Source organism: Sylvia atricapilla, chromosome 7, assembly GCF_009819655.1.
Source record: "Sylvia atricapilla isolate bSylAtr1 chromosome 7, bSylAtr1.pri, whole genome shotgun sequence".
In the NCBI taxonomy this organism is placed as follows: domain Eukaryota; kingdom Metazoa; phylum Chordata; class Aves; order Passeriformes; family Sylviidae; genus Sylvia; species Sylvia atricapilla.
This window is the reverse complement of record NC_089146.1, coordinates 7,637,857-7,656,794: the sequence shown is the minus strand read 5'-3', so window position 1 is coordinate 7,656,794 and position 18,938 is coordinate 7,637,857. Positions and strand designations below refer to the sequence as shown.

Sequence of the window (18,938 nt, the reverse complement as noted above, 5' to 3'; positions counted from 1 at the left end):
TATTCCAACAAGAATAAAAATAAACAAACTAGAACCTTCTGTATCCCATTCAAGGCTGGGATCCTGTTTCCCCATCAGAGCCAAAGGTCACGTCTCCTTCCTCTGTCTCCATCCACCTTGTCACTTCGATTCTAAAAATTCACATCTTCTGCACCGAGTGACATTTAGAGCCAAGTGTCCAGTTTGCAAGTGACATTCTCATTTTGTGCCTTGCTACCATTAAACTTGGAAAGATATCCTGCTTGTGCCCTCTGATCATCCTTGCTCTTTATGAAAAGGACAAACTTACTTTAATGACATAAAGAAATCAGCATAAAATCGCAGAATAGTTTGAGTAGTACTTTTTAAAGGTCATCTAGTTCAACTCCCCTGCAGAGAACAGTGATATCTTCACTAAATCCAGTTGCCTCATCCAACTTGACCTTGACATTGAGTATTTCCATACATGGGGCATCTACTGCCTGACTGGGTAACCTGTTCTAGTGTTTTACCACCATCATTGTAAAAAATTTCTTTCTTATACCTAATCTAGATCGATCCTCCTTCAGTTTAAACCAATTACCTCTTGTTCTGCTGCAACAGGCTCTGTGAAAAAGATAATCATTGCCTTTCAGGTCAGAATTTATATGTTATGATGTATGGCTGTGATGTGATTTCTTAAATTAGTTCACCAGTTCAGCATCAGTGATTTACATACTCAAACACTACCTTTGCTTGTCTGGTCCAACACTCCTGTCCACAAACTAACTTGCAGATGGGCCTTTCAGCAACCTTCAACCATTTACCCAGCAGCCACTGCAAAGCCAGGTCCTACCACCACATTTCCACAGTGCCTAGGTTCCCAAACAACAGCTGGGGATGGGAAGGAATTTTCAGGTGAGCTTGAAAATTTAAAGCATACTCTTCCAGAGACAAGGCATCTGCTGTGCACAGAAGGCCTAGGGGGGTAGGTTTACAGAAGTAGGCCACTACTTGAAATAGAGAAGTAAACATTGTGTTCTGGTAGAAAGAGAATGAACCAGTTTACCAAAATCAGTAGCTCTCTATATAGCAGACTATGCCCTAGTTATGCCACAAGCTTTCTGAGGGAGGACAGTTTATGTTTCCCACCCCCAAACAGTTGTTGTAGAGAGCTGCACCAATAAATATCCATGGGCACCTGATTTCAGTGCTAACCTGTGCTCCTGTGACTCACATCCATTCTGCTTGCAAGTAACTGGCCAGTTTTTGTTGATCTGTACTTCTTAAACTTCTGTACGGTACTTCAAAGAATCACACTTCTACAAGGGTAGAATTTTTGGAGATTGGATAGTAGGACTGTCAATACTAATTTACATGACCTAAGAATTTCCAAATAAAAATACGACTACTCTAGCTATAATAACTGCACATGGCAATGCCATATTTAAATACTTACAGCTATCTGGCATTCCTTTGAAAATTAACAGCTGATGTCCTTAGTATAATAAACTTTGCCATGTTCTGTTGAAAGCAACTTCTAACCACTTCACATCTAAAAAATTCTGACATACTGGTATTTCTTAAACCTGCAGCAATAAGAGAAGGAGGAAATCAGTTGAGAACATTTCTTTAATAAATTCTTCTTAAAAAAATAGTGGCGAGTTGTTTCTCTACAGTATTTATTTCCAGTTTTCAAATAGCATTTTTATTTAAATAAAGTCTATAGGAGGTGAACATGTAACAGTGAAAACTCATTATAGAAAAGCTTTGCACAAAACATACTGAAATTACAGAGTAGTGATCAAAATTAAGCAAGAGAAGTATGACCCCAAACAAAATGTTCCATTTACTGAATAATTTCCATGGAGTTGTGCTTGTCAACTTCTGGAATATCTGTTAAGTGATGAAAAAAAGGTCGACCATGAACACAGCCTTTATTTTCCTTTCCAAGCTGTTGCTTCATCCTGTAAATTGTGTTTTGCACATCTTCTTTTGACAAATGTAAGGGCAGCTGCCGAGCTAAACGTACTGCTTCTCCCTGTGGAAAGGAAAAACAAAACCAAAACCCCAATAGTTTTAAAGTACCACTTTTTAGCACATTAGCCTAGGGCCACCAGAAAGCAGGAATTAAGCACTTACTACTTAAAGGTCATCCTTTTCTTCTGCTAAATATTCCAAATCTCAGAAATCTAAATATAACTTTAAACATATCTTACTGTTCAGTTCATGACATTTCTACAATGGAGGCATGTACACACAGCCCCCTGGTTATGTCTGCACTCTTTTAGCCTACTTTTTCAAGATGCTTTGTGTTTCTGATTTCCTGATGTCACCAGCATCAGCTGTACATGTTTACCAGTTCACAAGACACATTTCACTCCACAAACTTTAGAAGTACCATAAATTTATTCAAGCAGTCACTAAGTAAAATCTGAAAAATACTACAGCAAAACTTCATAGAATTATCCATATTTACTATGGTCTATTGCATCCACTGAACATTAGGAAGAAGTGACTGCTAAAGCACCCACCCTCAAAGAACTAAGGAACTTCAAAACAAAGTTTTGTTTCCTCCTCCAAGATGGGCCTTCCTGTCACTGCCTTTTCTTCTGTACTTGTCATGTAGCCTAGACAGAAATGTGTATGGCACACGAGCTCCCTTCACACTGCACAAACCTGAGCATCATTCAAAATGATTTAATCTAAATCATCTCATTTTTTTTGTCTAAGATTTTCTCCCACTTCTCCACGTGGGAAAAGATCATTGTGGACTGTTTTATACCCTGGCAAGCTTCTGCTTCAACCATTATCCTGCATCTATTGATGCAGAAGCTGCAGCAAAAGCTGCAGACATGCTGCATGCTCAAACATGAAATGAATCATTAAAGTTGTGATTCTGAACATGAAAGTGAATGGCATTTCCAGTTTTTACCTCCCAGAAAGATCAAAAAATTCAGTGCTTATTTCTAAATAACTGTTTTTAGAGCTGTCTGGGTTTTTTTACAAACCATTCCTGTCTCAACGCTGAACTTATCCCTTCTTTAAGCTTCTTTTCTTAGTGCATGAGAGTGGTTCAGTAGTACATAACAGAACCACTTGCTGCAAAGGCAGCTTACTACTCCCAAAAGACAGGGGAAGATTTGTGTAACAATGCTTAAAAGATAAAACACATACCCTGTGTAAGTATGTACCTAGGTCCTAGTTTGAAGTAACCACATTCAGGAAGGCATGTTATAAATGCTTAAATATGAAGAGACTTCACATATATTTTGGTAATCTTTTTGAAGAGAATTGGTATTAGAGAGCATTAGTCAAACTGCTGGACAAGAAGTGATTACTACTGCTGGTTACTCCAGCTTTAACTAGTACCACATCTATTAGTTGTCTCTGAAACTTCAGGCCATTGCTGTCTCTGGATGGACAATTTATTTATTTGCACAGAAAATACTAACATGAGTCACTGCCATTTTGTGGCAGTTTTGTATCCTAACATGGAGAAATGCCTTTCTAGTCTGAAAAGTGCCTTATAGAGGAAACACTTGGTGAACATCAGCTTTTGGCACATGTTATATCACACTGTGTAACTACTTTTGGGCGTATTTGATGGAAGTATTTTGGTAAGGAATACACAACTCAGAGAGGATATGATACTCTCTTTCTCAAGAGTAACTCCTGTTTAGAACACAATGAAATTAATTAAAACACAAAGGTGAAGAACAATTTTCAAGCTGTTTCAAGAATTATTGCAAGTTCAGCTGGCTAATACTAAAAGAAAGCTTCCGTCTCACCTCCAAGTAATTTATCACTTTGAGAGGCCTACATTCATATACTTCCTTTGCATTTCTGTTAACTACTGCATGCAGAATTTCTTTCAAATCAGAAATTCCATAATATGGCAGACAATTTGCCATCCCTTCTACTTCCAGATGATTTTCTGTAGCCGAAACACCTGAAAATACAAAAACAAAATGGTAATTCATGCACTGCTGTAATTTCTATTCTATAACAATTCACAGAAAATTAAACTGATGCAAAGTCATTTAGTACTTTAGTCCAGTACAATTAGGAAACTTTTTTGTTCCTCCCTTGGAATGAAAAGCATTTATTTGCACAATGTTTCATTATGATGATGTGTGTTTATTCACATCACAAATGTCTCAGCTTACATTAATCCAAATCCTAGCTGGCACTGTTTAATGCTTAAAACATTTGCAGCATTCCCAGTCTTGAGCACAGCTTTAATTAAAGCTTCTGTGACTTTAATTAAACATACATAAAATTAAAGTTGAAGTTGGCAATAAAAAAAACTTAAAACAGTGTTGGCACTATTTCCTATGTAACTGGTTTAAACATCTGTAGAGTTCAAATGTTATCCTAACGAATTCAGATTCTACTGAAATAAAAAGCAGTTTCTTCTACAACATCTGAAGAAAAACTCAAACCCATAAAATTAAAGGCTCTGTGACTGACTTCCTATTATCATTCATATAGTATCACTGCTGGAGCAGGTAACATTCTGAGTAGGAATAATGAATAAAAAATTAAACAGCCCTTCTAACAGAGTATCTATTCAAGCACTGAGGTCTATATGATTTCCCTTCTTATTCACATTACAGGAAAAAAATCTGATTGAAGTTGTTCCTGTACAGCAACTTTTTTTCCACTCCCAGTTAGAAGCAAATTCTCTGGTGGTTAGGAGTTCTCTGGTGATCACACATTCTCATTCAGTCCTTCAGATTATCCTGTCATTCATGTTGGGTACACAGAAACAGCCCAATCTGCACAACTACCTTCCCTTTTCCTCCACTACAAGTCTAAAGGGTACAAATTTAGACACAGATAGCATAGAAAAATTGAACTACTAATGAAAATAAATCCACTCCCGTGTAATGGCTCCAGGTAGGATAAATTATCTTCAGCTCAAGTCACAACGGTTTTTGTAAAGTCAAAAGAGCTGGAGACAAATAGATTGCTCCAAGGTACATTGCACTAAAAAACTGTCACAAGGGATAATTCCTGCTCCTAATCCAAACAACAACATGAGACATTTCAGAAGAGAAAACAGATATGCAACATAAGTCAGCAAAACACACTTTCATTAGCTGTTAGAAGGAAGCTGCAGTTATCCATGTCTAGGCACAGTTTATTTGGCAATCATTAAATAAGAGCACAGGTGAGCAGGATAACTGTGAAGGTTGAAACTTTTCCTAAATATGGGTGTGTCACTGGGTAAATAATGTTCTTGGGCCTTTTTAAGCTTCATGGCATGAGATACTTTGACTAGTGGAAATTTGATATAGGGAACAGCCCCTCATCCCCTCTTCCCCTGAAACTCACATAACCTTCTTCCAGCTGTGCATTAAACTCTGCCTGCCTGTCCCTAATTGTGGCCAGCCAGCAGAGAGATATTTTTATATAATACTGTAAACTTGTGTTCCAATTCATCTTAAAGCAAAATGTTACATTATATGAAAGTTTGCCAGATATAAAGGTGAGAAAAGATGATGTACTATGTTAATATTTCCCCATGGGCAAGCCTGTCAGTAAGGGACAGGAGGAAAAGATAAAGTCTCTCTTTAAAATCTCCTTCAGCTCTTTTCTCTTAATTTTTGTTCTATTTTTGATTTAATTACAGATTAGATTTGAAGAACTATTCCAGACTATTGGATTATGCCGCTTTCTCTCTAAAATTAGAACTTAATCTGTTTCAATAATTACCCCTTTATTTGTTACCAAAGACAGAACACAAAATTTTTAAAGTTTCAAATATTTAAACATTCAGTTTAAAACCTTATATTTCCTGTACTTCCTTTTAAAATTTTATGACAGTGAGGTTCTGGATTTGCAAAACATTTCCTCCTATACTCTTCAGCTTCACCAATAGCCATTGTTCCATCTGCAAATTCTGACAGCCAGATTTGACTTCACCATTTTCCTCTCTCATCTGAAAGTCAGAGTGGGCTTGAGAGAGTTTAACATAAGAACAAACAGCACAAACCCTGGCTAAGGGAGGTTTATTTAACTGGTATTTGTTTGTGTGCCATTCTCCTTTTCTGCTAACCTTCTTTAAACTGCAAAGTAGCCCAGTTGCATGCTGATTAACAAGTATTTATCTGCAAGTCTCTGCAGAACTCTGATATTGGCAACACTTGATGATATAAGCAGATGTCCAAGCCTCAGTGTACTTGTAAATTTTTTACAAAATAAATACTAAGACTTTTGAGTATTCAAACAGCAGTCCTTAAACAGTTGCCATAGTAGTTTCTCTGAAATACTTTGCAACTTCCAAGGAAAGTTATTTCCATGAAGAAATAAACTAGCTTTCAAATGAGTAAAAATGTGGATTTCTCACTGTTACAAATTTCCCCTTTCTCCTCCTAAACTAAGTATTTACAATCCTCTTTGGATAACTCCTTCTTGATGGCCAGGAAAAACTGTTCCCTTCCAGCTGCCACCTAGATTAGGTGACACTATAACACTGTCTGTCTCCCAGTCTATGGTCAAAATCAAACTGAAAATCAATTGCAGCATGGTTTTCCACTGGTGGGTTACAAGAGCTGAGGCAGTTTATATCACCAAGAACAAAGGGTTATTTACCTATCACTGCTCTTTGAGGCCTTATAAACACATTCCTTGTACACACTCATGTTGACTACATGAGGCAGACAATTCCACCGTAAAAGCCTGCCTTGGAGCATGGCCCAAGACCTAGTATTGATACAATACCAGCTAAGGTGTGATCCTTGGTCTCAGTTCCTCTCCAGGCAAGAACTCCCATCTCTCTCTAGGCTTTTCCCAAAGGCAAACAGACAGATGTGCAGTGAAGGCACATATAATAAACACATCTTAAGAAGAACTGGACAGAAAGTAATCCATCTTACTTCTTGAAATGTTCCCTGCACGTAGGGGTCACTGTGAGCAAACAAATGCCTGGCAGGTCCCAGAACACCGAGTATTAAGTAATTTGCTTTATTAAGTAAAAGCAAACAGACTGCTCTCCCAAAGGTAGCATCACTTGAAACCTCAGTAAGGCCAGAACATGAGGGGGTGGGAGGGCAGTGGAAGACAGACTGGAGCTCAGCGTCACAGCTTTGCAAATTACAACAACTGGCACATTCCACAAAGAAACTATTGATTTTGCCTAACTGACACACTGACAGCAAGAAGTGTTTTCTTGGCTATTTCACAACATGTTTTTCACTGTGAGCTATCCAGAGAAAAATCTAGTTGAAAACTCCTTAGACGGATGAGCAATCCTGATGAACAGGGAGACAATACAAAGATCTTAGCCTACCAAAAACATGAAGCAGATGGAGCACTTCCAAAATCTAGGATACTTGGAATAACTTTGTCTGCAGTCATATAGAGTCTCTGAAGAGAGTAAAGGTAGATTACCTTTCTGTCTCCTAGCAAGAACACATTCAAAAGGCAGACTTATCCTCAAATGAAACAATAGGCAAGTAAGGCCTCCAACTCCCATACACTTGCAAAAATTAACATTCAAAGGTGCATTTGTGAAAATACAGATGTTTAAGCAGTTTTCCCACCAAAATGGCAGAACAAGAACAAAACTCCATGTGGAGCTGAGTTCTTTGTCAGGAAAAAAAACCTGCTAATTAGGCCTTTCAAAAACTTACTACGAACAGTGTATCCAAGTGCCATGTGTTGCAGAGGGGTTCAGAGCAAGGCCTGTGAGGAAGATTCCTGGTAAATTATCAGAGTAAATAAAGCTCAGAACCACTCCACTAGCTAAAAGGTACCAGCCATTAAAGAACAGTTATATTTCTACGAATTCCAAGCATTGCAAGAGAATTACATTCAATTTCTGAGTATCAATCCCAAGATTAATGCATGACTCATCTTTTATCCTATGAATGACACTGTCCCTAATGTCATCCACATAAGGAAAAAATTAATATTTCATGGGTGGTATTTTTTTCAAGTAAGAAACCACAAGAATGAAAATCTTCATTAAAAGACTCTCTGTGCCACAAGTTTCCAGAAGCTAAGATTCTGAACTGCAAAGAAGTATTTTTAAAATAGATCAGTTGAGATGCAAGCATAATGCAACACAGGAATTACTGGTCACCTTCCAAATTAAGGCAGTTGCTCAGGGTTTTTTTAAATAAATAAGCAGTCAGTTCTGTAAAACATCCCAACAGAATGAATCTACGGTTCTAAATTTAAATTTAAATGGTTACAGTCATTTAGGAAGCTGTCCTAACGGGGTGCACAATACCCCATTAGGTAAGAGGCAAGAGGGCCAGTGTTCCAAATCAGTGTCTGGGTACTATGAGTAGATTTAATATGTGGTAATGAGCAGCAATACTCTGGATCCTTCTCTTCTTCTTTGGTAGAACTTTGGTAGAACATAGAGTATCTATAGAGATTTAAACAAATAATCAGTGCAACCTACTAGACTGACAGTCCTCTTCAGAGACCAGACCACCATGGGTCAAGGAAAGCCTCCTCTATGACTAAAACAGCTGAATGTCCAAATAGAGCAGCAAAATTTTCTTTGCTCTTCTTTTGGGAGGTATCTTAGAGCTGGATGGCATTACAGACTTATTTGCATGGATCACCAGAAAGGCTTGCTGTAAAGGTAGTTTTGCAAGAAGAAATTACCAGAAATACCACTTGCATGTTGAAATTAAAATATTAAGAAATCAATCAACCAATCAATCAACAAATTTGCTTGTGAAGTAAGCTATCTCTCTGTCAGAAAAAGTAAACTTTCTGCTACAGAAAATGAAACTCTTCATTCAGGATGAAAAAGGAAGCCATGCATATTAGCAAGTGCTAGTAAGTGTCTACTAATGAAATTAGTCAGCAGTCAGAAAGGAATACCTGTTATGACTATATCAGGGCTGAAGGCCCAGAGGAAAACACAGACTTCTGAATGTGCTGCAGCAGACCCTGACAGAGAGAGCTGATAGTTCAGTTCAGTTAAGAAACAGCAAATACTAGGACTGATCCAATTAATCCAAAAAGTTAGGAAAAAATTAGTTACAAAGGTCATGTGCACAGAGAATGGGGTTCTGGTGTGCTCCTATGGATAATGCTAAGGAGAAACTCTCCAGTTACCATGGGTTAACAGCACATTTCCATTCTAGGGCCTCTCCACAGCAAGCTGTGACTTTATCATCCACCAGGCAAAGTAGGAACCTCTGGCCCAAAAAATTAACAATATATCCTAAAAAACAAAACTTTTCTGAAGGAAATTTTAGTTCAAAAACATCAGAATGCCTCCCTTTCAGGATGTGTCTGAATTTCCAAAATCCCACAAAAATAGACACTAAATACAGACAGTGAAAGAAAGTAATGCTTCTATAATGGATTGTGAAAGATGCTTTAAGAAACAAACTGGTTCTCTCAAAGCTGAGAAATCCTGCAGAATACTCAGGTCTAAGTGGGACAAATCACTCCTGGTATGCAGGTCCCTTTCTGTAAAGATTATACAAGAACCTATGAATTAATTAACCCTAAACTTCACAGTGAAATTCCCAGAGAAGGCACACTAGAAATGTTAAGAACTAATATCCGTGTCTAAAACTCAACTCTAATAAGTATTTGTAGAAGATAGTGTATTTCAGGGGCAAGTTTAAGAAATAGAGGAGAAATTGATTAAGTAGAAACCCTTGGGTCAGTTGGAAAAAAGCTAAGAGAAATTCCATTTGTTTGCTGATATTTCTACCTTCATCTACCTTCATCTACCTACAGCTCTTTTAATAAAAGAGGCTGTAACTGCTATAATGTCATCAGCAGAAGCTTCTAAACATGACTGACAAGACTCAGATGTTACTAGCTTTTCACTCAAGTAGTTAAAATAGAAGAGTAGGACAAAAGACTGAATTAAATGGCCATTCTTTACTGGGCAACTCCTATGATTCATCAACCTCCAGAGTGCTACAAAGCACTTTCACTAACTGTAAACCAAACAGAACAGTTTCCTTGAGATTTCATTGTCTTAAATTTACATCTTAGGAACAGAGGATGGGAAGACTACTTCCCAGCTACTGTGTCAAGTGTTTTGCTATTATAGTGTCACAATGTTGCTCTTCAACTAACCAAGCTGTCTTAATCAAAAGTAGTTTTCCATTTGGTTTTGGCCAAATTAGCCAATTTTGTTCACAGTAGCTAGTATGGGGCTGTTTTGGATTTGTGCAGGAAACAGTGCTGGTAACACAGGGAAGTTTTTGTTGCACTGAGCAGGGCTTACACAGCATCAAGGCCCTTTCTGCTCCTCCCTCCACCCCACCAGTGAGAAGGCTGGAGGTGCACAAGGACCTGGAGGGGACACAGCTGGGCAGCTGACCCCAGCCCACCAAAGGGACGCTCCTGACCACGTGGCAGCAGGCTCAGCACATAGAGCTGGGGCAAGGAGAAGGAAGTGGGGTGCAGTGATGATGTTTGTCCTCCCAAATCAACATTACATGGCATGCAGCCCAGCTTTTCTGGGAACAGCTTAACACCTGCTTGCCCAAGGGAAACACTGAAATAATCCCTTTTTAAATTTCATTTCTGTACACAACTTCTGCTTTACCTGTTAAACTGTATTTATAAGCCAACCCACAAGTTTTCTCACTTCTACCCTTCAAATTCTCTTCCCTATCCCACTGAGTGGGGAGTGAATGAGTGGCTGTGTGGGGCTGAGCTGCTGGCTGAGGTTAAACCATGACACATCTGCAGTACTACAAGATTGGTCAAAAACTCTTTTTTGTTGCTTAGAAATAAACTAGAAAGTAAACTCTTCACTCAGGATAAAAAACTAATTGTCTTCAAATTTTCACATTCAATTTATTCACATCTAGTTTACACTAACTAGATTTTGAGCAAACTTAGAAAATCAGGAGGTAAAAAAAAAAGTTGGTGAGCAAAACTGCTAAGCCACAATCCCTCTTTCCATATTTGCCTAGGGACGTATCATACACCTCCTCAGCTTTTGATCTGCTTATCTGAACAAACCATGGAAGAGCTGCCTCTTACAGTACATGCTTCATTTCCCTATTCATTCATTCCATGATTATTATCATGATTATTACCAACACCTCTTCTACTAAGGTGTTGGTATTTTTGTAGAGACTTAGTCAAGTCGCTGCTGTGCATGACTTAGTAAGGAAAACAGCTTTGGCTCTGCTCTTCACAAGAGCCAGCCTCAGAGTGAAGGAGTTGGTCTATATCCCCTTTTTGTACCTACCCTTAAAAGATCCCATATGTTACAGTACATCTGTCATCACTGTACATATGTGGGGATCTGTAACACATGAAGCTATAGCATTTCTAACAGCTCTTATGGCCAATCTTTTCCCTGAGCTGTCAGCTAGGTGCTACCCCCAAAGACGTTTGCTTTTCTTAGAATTCTGCTATAGAATTTGTGATTTGCAGAACCAACACTGGGTCAACCCCTGTGTTTCCAACACATCCCTAGAAATCGTTCTTCAGAAAGATGTAAAAACATTTGAGCTCTCTTGACAAAGTAAAAGAATCTTACATGAAAAGTATTTATTCTGTGATCAACAGAGAGTATACTAAAATACTGAGAAGTATACTCCTTCAAAATATATTCAGATCAAACTCTGAGAAAAGGTGTGGTGATCCTTTGACCATGTCTTTGCTGGCCCCTTTGGGCTCTAGGTTGCAATTCTAATAGAAAAGCACAACACTAACCAGGATCCAGCTCCTTACTGAACCTCCTCAACTGCTCAGCAATACAGTAGTCGTCAGCTAACTTGCAGAAGGTGCCTGGGCTAAGGAATTTTTAGTTTAATCTAAATTATGTCAGAATGGGAATTAATGATATAGGCATTGAACATTTTGAGAAAAGAAGAAAGCAGTAAGGAAAACATGGACATCAGAGCATTTTTTGAAATACTGTTAAAGTTTTCTGTTCAGTCATCAGTTTCCATTACTCAATGGTTTGTGTGAAAGACTGCAGATTGCATTCTTTCCCAAGAAACAAAATTTCAGCGTTAGGGAAAGCAGAATTCTAGTGTTTTAAAAGAGAAGGTGATGCAGAATAACATGATCCACATTAACAATAATTTCAATCATTAAATGGGAACAGGAATTAAATTAAAAAGGAATTAAATTAAATAAGAAACATGCTCCAGTGCAACTAATAGATTTTAAAACCATCATACCTTCTATCACTTTTATCTGGAATCCATTTGCTACAAGCCTTGGATCTGACAAATAACCTGATCCATGGAAACTCTGGTAATTCTTCTGCATTTTATAAAGAGCAGCCATATACTGAGATCCACCAATAAGACTGGAAAAAAAATATCCCCGAAGTGTTAAAAATCAACATTCCTTATGTGAAAATTACAAGTGTGCAAAAACCACAGAAAACGGTAGCAAGTGATAAGGAGTGACCAAGATTTTTATAAGTATTTTTGAAAAGCAGTTTGTTTAAAGAAACAAAATGAGAACTACTCACTTCTCTTAGTGAGAGACTGAACTTAGCCATACAGTAATAATTCCATCAGCCATTTCCTAATTCTTGGGAGAAAGTCAGCTACAGTGAAGTTATGAAAATGTGGAGCATTTAGTTTTCTTCTGGGGGAGGAAATTTATATTTTCTGCACTACCAATGAAACTGGTCAAAAATCATACTTACTTCAACTAGAATAAGATCAAGTGTGCTCATTACTTCAAGATGAAGTATAAAACCCAAACATCTGTTTTAATAGATAAGTGACTGCACAAATAAGCACAGCATTAACAAACTGGGCCTTGCCAGAGTTTACTGTAAATAATTATCAAATGATGTTTCAAGTAACATACACGATTTTGCTCAATAGTACTATACCTGTCTGTTAAAACAATTGGATTGTCCAGTCTCTCTACTGGAAGCTTATGGTTCACCAATAATCTCTTACAGAGCAGGGCCTCCTCCAATCTGTATGGATTCAGCAACTTTACATTTTTTTCAGTAGCAAGTATCCAGACATCAGGAAAACTCTGACGACGGATAAGGAAAAGCTCCTGCTCATCTGAAACATTTCTCGCTTGTCTCTGAAGGTGACGTCTACAGCAACTCAAAGAAAAAGGCACTGTCACGATTTTCACAGGCTGCTCCACTTTCCCCTTCTTTTCAATCTGGTTGTGAAATATCTTGTCAAGCTTCTGCTGGTCAGATGCAGAACTCTTCAGCTTGGGTTTGTGTTTGTCTGCCTCCTTTGCTGGTCGGTGCATTGGCTGTGCACTGGCTTTCTTGACCTCTCTGTTGTACCGCTCCTGGTCCTTAGTGGCTTTCATTTCATAACTTAAAGGAGAAAACAAATCAGTAACATCAGCAGATAAAAAAAGCTCCAGACCCCAACCCCAAACACACTAAAGCAGAAGGAAAGATAACCAATTCAACAGCCAAGAATCACATACATGGTCCATTCAAGTACCCACATAATTATGCTGCTCACTGTGATGGAGGTGGTGACTGCGCCTTTATTACAACACACTTTGAACAAAAGCTGGAAACTTTCCTTCAAGACAGCCAGCAAAATCTCAGTTACTGTAAGGGGGAAGACCTATTACTGTAAGGAACAGAGCACATCATATAAAGATCTACAGCAAGGTTCTTTTCACCTCAGTCCCTTGTTTAATTTGCAATTAAATACAGTGTTTTGGAAGGAGTTTTTTTGTCACAGGCATATGCAGCTCAATTCACAAAGCAGTTTAAGCTTCTAGAGCTCTACAGCCTTGCAGGGGACGTCATCGGGCTGGCAGGACTTTAGAGTTGGAATAAATTCCCAAGGCCCAGGTCTTACTTAATAAAAGTGTATTTGATTTCAAATGGCCTAAAATTAGCCATATAAAGTGTAAGAATACAGAATATGTGCGATTATCACAGAATTCTGAAAGCAATAATCAGTCTTACATTTTTCAAAAACAGTCAATAAAAAACTACTCCTAAATGCCATCTAAATGGCTAAAACATTACTACACATTAAACCTCTAAAATATGAATGGATTCTTAATGAGTTTATAAATGTCAGGGAGATAACTAAACTGTTATAGGTCCCAGGTTTATGCTTATCTACTGCATATGAATTTTATTTTTCTGAAAGCAAAGGGTTTGATTTGTTGAACTCCATCTTTTTGCTCTTATTTGATATTCTGAATTCTACAAGGTAATTCAAACCAGTCTAATCTTCAATTAAAACAAAACCAAAAAAAAGTAGTACTATCATATGTTAGTATTGGAAATAAGTGTTTTAGCTGGTCATATTTATTTATTGCTACTTGCTGGAACAGTTTGATTCAATTATGTGTATGCACGCTGGAAAATTAAGGTCAACAAAAGGGTCACCATTTGCAATTAATTATGATGTGCTAGCATTCACATATGGTACCAATATTTAGTTAACTAAAAAAGTCAGCTTAAATAGTTTCTTGCAATAAATCACGTCCTAGAAAATACGGAGCAAACATTAAGATAAAAAACATCTGCTCCTTTTAAAATGAATGGATGAAATCACTTGAACAGAATTTTTTTAATCCCAAATTCATTTACAGCTTTGACCAGATCGATAAATACTTTGTTTTGACTAGACCTAACTGTGATGCAGAAAAACACTTAAGTATGAGAAGTGAGCCTTCAGTGATCACTGATAATCTAAAATGAAAGCATTTTCAAACTAAGTCCAACATGCCTGTCAGTTTAGGCTACCACAAAAAAATTCTAGTCTTACCAACTTTGATTGTGAGCATCTTCCCAATTCATACACATCAGTTTCAGTGATTTGCCCAGAACCAAAGAAAAACTGCAGATTTACAAACTGTGGGGGAATACCTCTGCCTTTCTGAAAATCCTTCCACAGAGGATATATATAATCAACAAGTGCTACAAGAACAGCATTTCTCTGCTTTATGAATTAAGACTGCAAATTCAGGATCTTTTTCTGATGCTACAAAACCTAAAGTCAAGAAAATTTGCAAAACTGGATCTAAGCAGAGAGTGGAACACTGGAATGAAGACTAGTTTCAAAGGCAGCTTTGGTTTAACTAGAAAAATGGACCCATGATATATTCTTTCCCCCTTGCAATGTAAACTCAAACAAAATAACCAGCATACTAAAAAAGCCCTTTTAATATATATCTCTCAGCCCCTATAAGACAAATAATCTGAATTTGAGTATTTGTTGCAAACTCTGACAGCAAAGACCATGCTACCTGAAAAAAATGTTTCTCCCAAGGTACAAATCTACTCGTGAAAATTTACTGCAGAGTGCTGACAAGGTGATTTGTTAGTTCCATGACAACGTGTGTAACTTTGAACCTTTCCTACACCTTCAGGGTAACTACTCCTGCCACTGTTTATGGCACTTGGAGGGATTTCTCCCACTCCTACCTGAGCCTGATGGGCAGGAAACATTAAGGCCAGGAACACATGCAAGCTCTATTAAGCAAGAACTGAGTGAGTGCAAGGAATGAAATCCTTTGCAAAGCAGGGGGATATGTGATGCTGCCAGCATGGACATGCACGGAGCTCTCCTCCTCTATTATAACCTAAAGACCGTAACATTTGACATTCCGGTTGTGTAATAAATGCTGGCTTGTTTTGAAAAGGCCATCCTGTGTCACTACAAGACATCTGGTGCTTGTACTACTCCCAAAAGGGATTTAAATTAATTTAGACCCGATGGAGGGGCCACAGAGAGAAACAGAGATGCTGAAAGCATGCACACCCATTGCACAAGGCAGGAGTTTATCACAGAAGGATGGAGGAGTGGAGCCCGGGAATTGTGGGGTTGTGCCAGCAAGGATGCATGAAGCAGAGCTGTGGGACTCGGCTGCCCTGATGTATTTACGTTTGTTGTTACCTCTAGGTGGCCCAATTTACCCAGAGTACCTGGAGGCAAGACTTGTGCTCTCTGCCACAAGTCCTTCTGGATGTGGCTGCTCTGCAGGAAAAGTTGTCTGTGTTTCTATTTTATATGTCTGTGTTTCAATTCCTATTTGCTATTCTCTGAGGCAATTTCAAGATCATAAATGTGGAAAGGTAAACCAAAGCTGTTATCTGTAGATACAACTAGTGATGAATTCTTCATTTCCTTCAACAGCCATGGGATTCAATCTTACATATAAGGAAAAAATATATATACACTGTGTATAATCTACTGCATTCAATCCTACATATAAGGAAAACTTGATTACCAGAGAGGTCACCTTCCTGAACTAATGCAAAGTTAATCTGTAGGCACACTCTTTAACATAACAGTTGTGCCAGGAAAGCAACCATGAAATCTCAAAAGCTAAAGTAGAGCAAATTAAAATTTTCTGAAACAGCTGGCAGAACCTTTTGTTTCATTTCATTAAAAGCATTAATATAATTGGAGTAGATTTCTACTATTATATTAATATTTCTGCTTATGCAGAGATGGACAAAACACCTTCTTACATGTATGGGTTTATGACCATGGCATGTTGCTTGCATAGTAAACTTGAAATTAGGTAAACCAGAAGCTAGGTGAAAAGTTTACACTTAACTCTGACATAGCTGATATTCAGAACAATGCAGATGTCTTATTAAACTATTTCTTTCAGATGAATTTCAAAACCTTACTAACAATTCATTTTAGAAAAAGATGGAATTTAGCTATTATGGTTGCAACCTAGGAAGAGATTTGGTCTTGTTTGAAACAGATTAAAATTTAGATTGTGCTACAGTCAACCAGCACTGGAATAGCTGTTCAGGTAATTCTTTGTTCAGGTAATTACTTGTTCAGCTGAACAAGTAATTCTTTGTATCATTTGACTGGGTTTTGCAAATAAAATTCTGAGGTAGCCTAGGTTGGGATACAAATGAAATTTAGAGGAATGGAATTTATCCAGTGTTCGAGTACCAAAGTTCCCAAGAGAGAATTCTCACTTCATAGTAATGAAAGCTGAAAAACCTCTGAATAACTCTACAGTGCCTCATCCATCACCATGCTGGTTTTCAAGGACACTGCACTGGGAGTGATACAGTAAAGGCTGCCCCTAGAAGTTTGTAGGATTTAAACAGCCACTTTCCTGCCTGTTATCTTAAATAACTATTCAGCAAAACTACTGCTGTCCCTAATCTAACTGCTGCACAGCACAGGGGCAAAATGAGTAATTCCAACCAGCAGTGCACAACTGCACACAGCAAAACACAACAACTCACAACACTGATTCTGATCTTGAGAAGTCAAAAATCATTATCTATTTTTTCATAAATAACTGGAACATAGCAATTTTTTAAACTCATTGCAAGTGACTCTTTGGTAGCTTCCAGATTCAGAAGCAAGACACAGCCTGAACTTACTTCTGTTTTTCCTCTTCATTCAAATTCTTCCACTGCTCTTCAATTGTCAGCAGGATGTCATTCATGCTGGTCTTTGGATTATCATTTATCAATTTTGGACGACATTCATGTGTGAAAAATTCAAACGCAGACTTTGGTTTCTTTATTATTCTGCTATTAATTAAGTCATAAGCTGTCACATGTCCAAATTTTTCACTTATCAGATTTTTTTTCTTTATGCTTTGATTTGAGCTTTGTGAATCACTGCTTTTTTCACCTGTGTATTCATTTTGCTTTTTAGTTGCCCCTCCAACTTCAGGAATCAAAATTTTAACAGGTTCCAGCTTGTCTCCTAGACTGTCTTTAAATGCACTTCCCGTACTCCAACTATCAGCAGAGATTTCAGGTAAGTCCTTAGGGACTAAGGCTTCCTCATTTTTATCTATTTTGTCAATATTATCAGAACTCAACAGATGCTCATGGGCTTTTTTAGACTCAGGGTCCACAGGAACACTCTTACTTTGAGTATCAGCCATATTCTGTCCATTCTGTTCCTCCTCACGCAATAAATTTAAGGAACTGTCTGGAAAGGCATCACTCCTAGAAACCTCTCTTTTGTCCAGGCGACTGCGTACATTATCACCACTAAATGTCTGATGATTTAAGCAGATCTCAGCGTTTTTTCCTGCTTGACAGTTTTGCACATCACTGCTGAGTGAAAGGAATGAAGTATGAGCATGTAGCTCATCATTTCCAGATGGTCCCATCTCATTATGAGCCACATCTGTTTGGTCTGTTCTGTGAACAAACGTGTCTTCTGAGGTAACATCTGTTTTATTACTTTCACCAGGGACTGCAGCAGGTAGTGGCCCATACAGTGATTTCAACACATTTTCAACTGCAAGTAAGACAGATTCCTGGAAAAAAAATAAAAAAAAGGAAGAAAATATACACACACAAGTGCACCTGAAAATGTGACTGCCAGATACCAAGAATACAGAACAATATGCAAAGTGCTCTTATTTAGAATAATTTTTAGAATAATCTGGGCATATTATTGCATTTCAGTTGTTCACACATTCCAAAAGACTCTGGACTGGACACTTTCAGCCTCAGATGTTTTGTGACATGTATTCTGGCTTCACTAGTTTACTCTGATATCACAAAACCAATGAAATGCTTTCTTCATAAAAGGGTTTTGACTTCCTAAACCAGTATCAGGCACAGTTATTGCTATCTAATATGGAGTTAGAAGTTTACAGCCAAAACAGGTGCATCAGTAACATCCAATTTCATGTGAGTGTGCTTGTGTAGGTGCTTTTATAGCGCATGTTTCCAAACCAACTTTGTACCAAGTGATGGAAATGAGCAAGATAAAAAACCCAATACCCTAAAAATTAAATCTAAAAAAGAAAAAAAAAGACAAGAAAATAACCTCCAACCCTTTTTCTCATGCCAAAGGAAAACCAGGTCCAATGTAAAAATGCTGTATTAATATTCAGAAGTGACCCTTAAGAGGCAGTACATTTACAGAGTAACACAGACAAATACAGGTTTTTTGAAGAAGAGGACTGGCGTGACTACCTATATTGACTTTGAATAAGCATATTAATAACCATCAATGCAATCTTTCTAATTTCTGTGGCACTTAATTAATGCCATTAACAACCTATACACATAATATACAGTGCTTTGATAAAAAGTAACT

The 18,938-nt window shown here is 37.8% G+C and overlaps 1 protein-coding gene across 2 annotated transcripts in view; it reads right to left on the bottom strand.

The window, feature by feature from the left end:
- Positions 1-1,623: 1,623 nt before the first annotated feature.
- PMS1 (PMS1 homolog 1, mismatch repair system component) overlaps positions 1,624-18,938 on the bottom strand; it is a 44,573-nt gene continuing 27,258 nt past the window's right edge. The window contains exons 9-13 of one of the 2 annotated variants that reach the window (XM_066322522.1): positions 17,252-18,147; positions 12,773-13,228; positions 12,102-12,232; positions 3,750-3,910; positions 1,624-1,999 (exon numbers count right to left, since the gene is read on the bottom strand). In XM_066322522.1, the coding sequence (XP_066178619.1) occupies positions 1,808-1,999; positions 3,750-3,910; positions 12,102-12,232; positions 12,773-13,228; positions 17,252-18,147 (1,836 nt within the window). In that variant the 3' untranslated portion in view covers positions 1,624-1,807. The remainder of the gene's footprint in view (positions 2,000-3,749; positions 3,911-12,101; positions 12,233-12,772; positions 13,229-17,251; positions 18,148-18,938) is intronic. The other variant, XR_010743974.1, reaches the window with a different exon arrangement.